The following is an 8,762-nucleotide window of genomic DNA, read 5'->3' on the forward strand; positions in this document are numbered from 1 at the left end:
TGCTTAACAATGCCCAGCAACAATTCTGGATATTCCTGGGGATTAGGTAGGCGAAATGTAGTTCCTGAAACTAGTATTTTCTGCTTCTGCAGAAAGTGCCATGAAAACTTTTAGTTGGTACAAGTGGCTAGGATCTTAGTTTTATAGCTTACTGGAAAGTAAATTACTTGCTTTTGACAAACAAACCAAATATTTGTAATGACAACAAAGCGGCTCCCGATAGTGTCATGTGGTGGTGGTGGTTCTTGTCTCTGCCTTAGGTGTGTTTTACATGTGAAGTAGAAGCTTTGATGATCTTATGCCTAGATGTTACCCCTGGAGCAATATCTCATAAATCTCCCACCTCTTTGTTATGCATGGTGAGTTGTTTAAATAATTGATTTCTGCAGATTTTGGTCTTCTGCTGATAGGTGTGTGGACACGAGAAACCATTCCTGTAAGGACTTGTTTTGGACCTTTGATTGGGCAGCAAAGCCATTCTCTGGAGGTGGCCGACTGGACAGACAAAGCAGCTAGTCACGTCTGGAAGGTCAGTGGATGTTACGTGTCGTGGAGTCCGCAGACATGCCGTGATCTGGTGAAAGCCACAAAAAGTCAAAATCAATGCAGTTGGGTTGTTTAATACTTAATATCAGCATAGCAGAGCCATGTCCCCGTCATATGCTGGTCATCAGTCCTGAAGTACAAGGAACTTCTTTAATCCCTTTTTTTTAAAGGGCTGTATGTGGGTCCCCATATTTGTGTGGAGCAGACATTGTGTAGGAATTACAAGGCAGATCTTGTTTGTTTTGTGCCGTTGTTTATTGAAAGTTCCCCCAGGTGATGAATGATATGTTTTAGGAAAGCTGCTTTAAAGCTGTCTTTTCCACATCATTTCATGTTCAGAAGGCAGAATTGATCTATATAAATAAAACATGTATTGTTTGCCCAGATATTATTATTCACAAGACATGGCTTGTAAGAAAAGTAGCCAAATACGTTTCTGCTGGGAGCGAAAGGTGGTGTGCGGGGAAGATGCCAATAAACAGTTTTCATAGCCTCCTGGCTAGCAGGGAGGGCAAGATTCCTGTGCAAAGGGGAAAGTGAGGAGTAAGAAAAGGGCTGTGGTCTTGGCAACGGCAATAGAGACCTGGATTGTTCTAGGCAAACACATCCACTCCTTAAAAGAGGAACCTGGCTTTCACTGCTTTGGTTGCTCTGTTCTGTCCTAAGCTTGCATCTGTTTTTCCTGGTAGATCTACCACAACGGTGTCCTGGAGTTCTGCATCATTACAACTGATGAAAATGAATGCAACTGGATGATGTTTGTGCGCAAAGCCAGGTGAGAACCACCTGCACTGTGCTGAGGAGCTTGGATTCTGAGCTGCAGGCTGTGCAGAAGAGCTGCACTGGAGGCCCAGATGGCTAATGAGCTCAGGACCAAGGAACCTTCAGGATTTATGCAGACATCTTGGACTGGTGGAGAGGATGAAACGGAGCACCCAGTGGAGAATGTTACAGGGGAACCAACACACATGCTGTAGTATACCAGCCCCAAACCTGCCCACATACTTTGTTCCCTTGTTCTAAAGCTTTAAATCAGATTATTTTTATATTAGCTTACTGTGTGTTTATTGCTTTCTCTCTCTCTCATTCCTTTTGGATACATCTGTGAAGACAATGTTGATTGTCTTTTTTATTTTAATACTTTGTTAGCAAAGTGTCCCTGGGTTCTTCTGGCCAAGTCCCAGCCTCTTACAGCTCACAAGCGTTGTCTTTTTCAGTCTTTCTGGAGCTTGTGACAGAAACTAGCCAGAGTGGCTTTAGTATTGTTCCCTACATGGTCCACTGAGAAAGCTGAACCTTTCCTATTGCTCTGTGATGTAAAGTTGGTTTCCCTTGTGATTCATTTCATTGCCGCCCATATGCTGGGGTGAAGGAGTTAGTGCTTGATCTCCCAGTGCAGTGGGGCAGAGCTTTTGCAGATTTCAGATACGTTGGAACAAACGTGCAAGGTACAGCTTCAGAAGATGAATTATCACACCTCGGAAATGCTTTTCAAGAGTTATTTTTGAAGATAATTTTGCTTTAAGACTTAACTGATATTTATTTTTCTCTTGTGTTCTCTATTTCTTAAGGGGGTTAATATAAAATAAATACATTTTTGTAGTTTCTTAAGAGATCTCTCAGCCTACTCCAATATCTATTAATAGTTTTCTGAGTGAGATACCGCAGTGGTCTGAAAAATGCATCATTTGTGGAGCAGACTGGCTTTCAAGGTCCAGTTTTCTTTTACTTTCCTTTAATAAAGAAGAACAGAAGTGACAGACATGGAAGTTTTTACAATGTGCTGACAGGCATTGAGGTTCTGTCATTACCTAACTATAAGAACTTTTTTTTCCCCTCTCTCAAGAAGTCATTATTTCTGGAGGGCTTTTTTCCCTGACTGTCATTATTGCTGTAGGAACCGGGAGGAGCAGAATCTGGTCGCTTACCCTCACGATGGAAAGGTTTACTTTTGCACCTCCCGGGACATCCCACCTGAGCAGGAGCTTCTCTTCTACTACAGCCGGGACTACGCGCGGCAGCTCGGTAAGGAACCGCCCGGGCTTTGCAGGGAGCGCCAGCTGGAGCCCCTCCCAGTGCCACCTCTGGGCACTGGGCCTTGGGCGTGCGTTATGTTCCTTCTCAGTTCCTGGTGGTGCACATCATGCTTTCCTTTTACGTTTTGTGACTGCAGAGTGCCATCATTTAAAAGAAACGTCTCGCTATCTAATTCCATTGATGAGGAGTAAAAGATGGCGCTTTCAAAGAAAAAGAGTTGTTTTTCGAATCATAGGATGTGTTGGGTTGGGAGGGATCTCTAAAGGTCATGTAGTCCAACTCCCCTGCTGTAAGCAGGGACATCTCCAGCTAGTTCAAGCTGCTCAGAGCCTTGTCAAGCTTGACCAGGGATGGGGCCTCCACCACCTCTCTGGGCAACCCATCCAGTGATCTGTCACCCTCATATTGAAGAACCTTTTCCTAACATCTAACCTAGATCTACCCTTTACTAATGGCTTAAAGCCATTACCCCTCGTCCTGTCACTACAAACCCTTGTGAATAATCCCTCCTCTGCTTTCTTGTAGGCCCTTTTCAGATCCTGGGAGGTTGCTATAAGGTCCCCCTGGAGCCTTCTCTTCTCCAGGCTGAGCAACCCCAACTCTCAGCCTGTCTTCACAGGAGAGGTGCTCCAGCCCTCTAATAATTTTTGTGACTCTCCTCTGGACCCACTCCAAAAGGTCCACGTCCTTGTGTTGTTTGGCTAGCTGAAGATGTTCCTGTCCTCCCCAACCTGTGCTTGTGGTAATTAAGGTTTGGTAGAGCTGTGCTAAAAACCCTAACCCAAAGGTTGGCCCCCCAGAACACTTGGGATGGCCTGGGTGAAAATCTCTGCAGCTGGCTGTGCTGCCACAGAGGAAGCACTGACGTGGATCACGCTCTGGCAGCCTTGCTGTGCCTCACTGAGAGCGATGCTTTTGTCCCCAAAGGTGTCCCCGATCATCCGGACGTGCACATCTGCCACTGTGGAAAGGAATGCGCTTCCTACGCGGACTTCAAGGCCCATCTGAGCAGCCATATTCACAACCACCTCCCCAGCCAGGGCCACAGCAGCAGCCACGGGCCTGGCCACGGCAAGGAGAGGAAGTGGAAGTGCTCCATGTGCCCCCAGGCTTTCATCTCCCCTTCCAAGCTCCACGTCCACTTCATGGGGCACATGGGCATGAAGCCACACAAGTGTGATTTCTGTAGCAAAGCTTTCAGTGATCCTAGCAACTTACGGACACACCTCAAGATACACACAGGTAAGGGTTGGGGACTTTATAGAGATGCCTGTGCTCATAAAATGTTGGGGCAGGACCTGTTCTCTTGGATACCTTGACCACTTTGCAGGGCATAGTTTGTGTCCATAAACCTAAGCTCTTAAGAAGAAGAGAACCGTAGAATAGTTTGGGTTGAAAGGGGCCTTCAAAGGTCATTAGTCCCACCCTCCTGCCCACGGGCAGGGTTTTGCTAGGTCACGCCACTTAAAGCCCCATCCAACCTGACCTTTAATGCTTCCAATGATGGGGCATCCACAACTTCCCTGGGCAGCCTGCTCCAGTGCCTTACCACCCTCATTGTGAAAAATTTTCTTGTTTGTATCCAATCCAAATCTACCCTTTTTCAGTTTGAAACCATTGCCCATTGTTCTGTCATGACTGGCTTTGGTAGAAAGTCTCTCTTTATCTTCCTTATAAGCTCCCTTTAAGCACTGAAAGGCCACAATAAGGTCTCCTTGGAGCCTTCTCTTCTCCAGGCTGAACAACCACAACTCTCTCAGCCTGTCCTCATAGGAGAGGAGTTCCTCCCTCAACCTATGTTTCTAAGAATTCCAGCATCCTGTCTGTCTGTAGGAATGACCTGTAGTTCACGCTGACCCCAACTAATGCCTGGGCAATACCTGAGAGAGAGCTGGTTGGCATTGGGTAGGACTGTGCTGGCTTCAGTGGTGTGGGTGCCTAAAGAACAGCATACAGAACTGTGTGTTCTGGCAGATTGTGCCATGTCTAAAAGAGCATTTGATGAGTTGAAGTTGATTAGAGTTGGGAAGATGTGTTGGCCTTTGTCTGGGAGACTTTAGAAACACTTTGTTCCCACACAGCAGATCCAGTGCTGGCAGCTATGATAAAACAGGGGTTTCCTTCTGCTCATAAGAAAAAGCCAGCTGAGTTTGAGAGGTTGTAATGTGGACAGTTGTGAGATGTTTTTCCCTCTTTCCTACTTTAATTGTTTTCCATATTAAGGAAGTGGCACCTGTCTGACATGGGTGACTGTGGGGTCAGACTGCTGTGGATGTGGCTCAGCTCTGTCACTCATCAAAACTTAAGCCTGAACGTGCTGTGGACTTCTGTGGGCATTTGGACATCACTAGAGGCTTTGGGTACAAAGGAAGAATTGTCAGCAGATCAGTGAACGAGCGCTAAAAGAGGGAAAATGAAAGAGTGAAGGATTTTCCAGCTGTGTAAGAAGAGAGGAAGGATGGAAAGGCACGGGTGTGACAGAGAGCAAGGACAGGGGAGAGGGTGAAGGTCGGGTACAGGCCAGCTATCGACAGCGAAGACATTTTTACCTTTTTTTCCAGTAATGTTGAAATCGCTATTGGGAATCACAGAATGCAAATCACAAAGCTGGAGAGGGACTAAAACTGGGACTTCAGTGTGCTCAAGTGTAGGAAGCTGTGGGCTTAGTAGTAAAGAGTTTTAATAAAACTGATGGAGTACAACCGTGGTGCAGAAAACGTGACCACAGAACACTCGGTGGGGCAGGGAGTCAAGTAGTGGTATTCAAACTCAGCCTGAATTCAGCAGTGTGCAGGGGCTTTGAACTATTTTCAGCAAAGAATAATGGAAGAACTACAGATAAGTGGAAAAATGGGGCGAAACATAGAAGTAAGCAAGGAGCCAGTGAGCTTTGCACCTGTGTGTTTGTTAGATAAGAGAATTTGTTCTTCTAGACAAAGGCAATGCAGTGCATCACATGTGGTTGGGCGCCAGTGAGCCATCAGATACAGTTCCTCTGGGAAATGAGTGGGGATGGGGGTGTTCTAACGTACAGTGACTAGATGGCTACCATGGCAACTATCAAAAAGGAGGCTACTATTATTTTTACTCAAGAATTCATCTTGGATGAGCCTAGCTGTGTTAAGTGTTTGCCTGCATCTCTTTACTGGAAAATTTACAAGTCTGTCTGTGATGTTTTGATACGCCAAACGGGGAGGCATAGTTGCTGTAGGCAAGGAGAAAGTCTGTCGTACAGGAAAGGCTGGTGGACCACTGGCACTGGAGAAAGAGGAATCAGTGGTGTTTAGAAGGACAAAGTGCAGAACTATGCATCATATGTATGGCTCAGTGGTTTGAAACAGTAGCATGGAGTGGGGTTTTTTTTGGCTTGGGGGCAGGGGGTGAGTGATGAAAAGATTTGGGAATGATGAAGTCAGATGCCTGGGTTTTGCATAGCTAAATCCAGACTGTAACTAGGTAGGCCTTTATGCTCGGTCTGGAGGAACAGCAGGAAGGAACGTGTCCTGTTCACAAGGAATCTGCCTTTCTTTGGGGTGTAAAATTTTATTTTTCAGAGATGGTCAGGCTCACTTGCTTATTGTATTTCTTGGGACACTGACTGTCGATTTGTGGGTGCACGTGTGTACCCTAGGTCAGAAGAACTACCGCTGCACCCTCTGCGACAAGTCGTTCACCCAGAAGGCTCACCTGGAGTCGCACATGGTCATCCACACGGGGGAGAAGAACCTGAAGTGCGATTACTGTGAGAAGCTCTTCATGCGGCGGCAGGACCTCAAGCAGCACGTGCTCACTCACACGCAGTAAGTGAGCTCCAGGGGAGTAAACACTGAAGCTCAACAGCCCGAGAGAGAATCTCCGGTTCGCAAATAGTTTGGCCTACAGGTTATAGGGTCATCCTCTAAAATGACAGAGAAACCAACCTGGAAAAATTCCTTGTTCCTGGCTGAAGTTGTCCCAGTCTAGTGTTTGCAGTATTTTAATGACACGGTAAATTCCAGGCACACGCCTTGTCCTGTGAAATGGCGTTCTGGTTAGCTGATTTACTAAGCTGAGAGGACTTTTTCCATGCCCCAACACGTCTTTGAAAAATCGTAACACTCCTCAGTGCTACTCTCACTGAATAGCTTGTTTGTGAAGTCTCCCTCCTGGTTTGTGCCAGGGTGGGGTGCAGCTATTCCCAGCTCTTACCTTCCCCCAGGTCTCCTTCACGCACGTGGTCTCCTGCTCCTCCTGCAGCACCAATCCCTACCCTCCAGTCCTCCTCCAGTTAATAATAGGTCTCTCCCAGCCCCTCAGTCCTCTGCCAGGCCAGATATTTATTGTTGCTGTGAGAATCTCTCCGTCCTGTTTAGTTACCCTCAGTCCAAGATCCTCCTTTAAAGGCTGCTTCCCCAAAGCAAGTCCTTCTACTTATTTTGTTATCAGCATCTAGTTCTTCTACTCACATGGACTCAATTGCTGCTTCTGTTGTGCTGCCTAGGAGACAGCATAGTGCAGCTAGCATAAGCAAGAGGGGCAGGCAGGCAGGCAGGCAGGCTTGCTTTGCTGCTTGTTCTTACGGCCAGAGCGCCAGGAGCACAACTACTGGGAGGTGTTTTGCACAGTCATCTACAAAATTTGACTGTGCAGGTTTGTGAATACTCAGCAGCAGCTTTAATTTTCTTGGTTTTTTTGGTCCCCTGTTTATGCAGGGTGGGAAGGAGGGAGACTGCCCTTGCCAAAAAACTTAGTTAACCAGAGTCTTGCCCCCAAAATAAACAAACACCTCCCCCTTGTAGAATTCTTCCTGCTTTAATTTATTATAAGGAAGGAAAAACAGTTGGTTATAAGCCAGCAGTTAATCCAAAAAGCCAGACTTTTGCAAGTGATGTTGCAGGGAGGAGCAGAGAAGGGCTTTGTGTACCTGCCCTGTGAAAGAAAGCAGCAGTATTTACACTTCAGGGCTACAGTATGTCTGTTACTTCTGGTCTGCTTCTCCTTCAAGTATATATTGAAAAAGTTAGGCGTAAGACTGACCCTTTCACCCTTCCTGTCACCCCCCCCACACTATTTAATACAGTATCAGCTGCCTTAAACTGTAACTTTCTCATGTCTTGCAGAGAACGGCAGATCAAGTGTCCCAAGTGTGACAAGCTGTTTTTGAGGACGAATCACCTGAAGAAGCATCTCAATTCACATGAAGGAAAGAGGGACTACATCTGTGAAAAATGTTCCAAGGCTTATCTAACCAAATATCACCTCACTCGCCACTTAAAAATATGTAAAGGCCCCACGTCCAGCCTGTCAGCCCCAGAGGAGGAAGAGGAGGAAGATTCAGAGGAGGAATTAATAGATTCCGTGAGAACTGAAGACTGTAGGATTAACAATGGTGTCTATTCAACAGGTGATGCCCTCTCTGGACACAAATGAAGGGAAGAAAGAAGGAAATTTTCTTGGATGTTAAACGAGGGGAAGGAAAACCCAAACTCTTGTTTCCCCAGTCAGCAGCATATGTCGAGTGGAGTTCCCCTTCTGTTTTGGTCACTGCGCTACCACTGCTTAACAAACTCTGTAGCCAAAACACTGAACGAGAGTGGATCGTGCACATAGAAGTGAAGTGTTCCTAAGGACATACAAGGCAAGCAGATTTTTTTTCACTCACACTGTGCATTCTTGTTTTCCAAATCACTCAGATTAATCCATCCAGTGCTGGGATATATGACACACCTTGCATAGCCCTTTGAGTGAAGAGCCACAACCAGAAGTGTAGTTGAGTGATCGCAGTGAGCTGTAGGCCAACTCTCCTTAACTGCCAAAGCTGTGACAGTAAAAGACAGGAAAAAAAAAAAAAATGGTGGTGCCAGTTGATGCAATATTTCTTTTTAATTTTTAACTGAAGGATGTAGTTTGGCACAGAACAAAGACTGCCAGCAATCAGGCTTCCTTCTAAAATAATACTCAAAAAGCTTTGGGTGAGGAAAAAAAAACAAAAAACTGAGAAAAAAACACAACAACAAACCACCAGCAAGATCAGCATTTGCAGACAAAGCAATTACCCCACTACAGAAAATCAAATACTGGCTTTTGGAGAACAGTTATTGTCTCTTCTGGCTCCAGTTCACTGGAACATGTAAGCAGGTGAAGAGGTAAAGACTGTGCAAGTGCAGTAAGGCAGAGGCTTGCAGATAGTCAGTGTTTAC

At 45.9% G+C, this 8,762-nt stretch overlaps 1 protein-coding gene across 1 annotated transcript; it reads left to right on the forward strand.

Annotated features, from left to right (window-relative positions):
* Window positions 1-389: 389 nt before the first annotated feature.
* LOC103773566 (PR domain zinc finger protein 4) lies at window positions 390-8,161 on the forward strand (the record flags this gene model as incomplete). The annotated part of the gene is made up of 6 exons (XM_008940942.1): window positions 390-529; window positions 1,236-1,321; window positions 2,444-2,571; window positions 3,511-3,825; window positions 6,215-6,383; window positions 7,683-8,161. Coding segments are annotated over 6 exons (1,148 nt in total), but the record flags the coding sequence as incomplete, so codon positions are not given.
* Window positions 8,162-8,762: the final 601 nt, after the last annotated feature.

This window comes from Merops nubicus, unplaced genomic scaffold (genome assembly GCF_000691845.1).
Source record: "Merops nubicus isolate BGI_N331 unplaced genomic scaffold, ASM69184v1 scaffold19455, whole genome shotgun sequence".
NCBI lineage: Eukaryota > Metazoa > Chordata > Aves > Coraciiformes > Meropidae > Merops > Merops nubicus.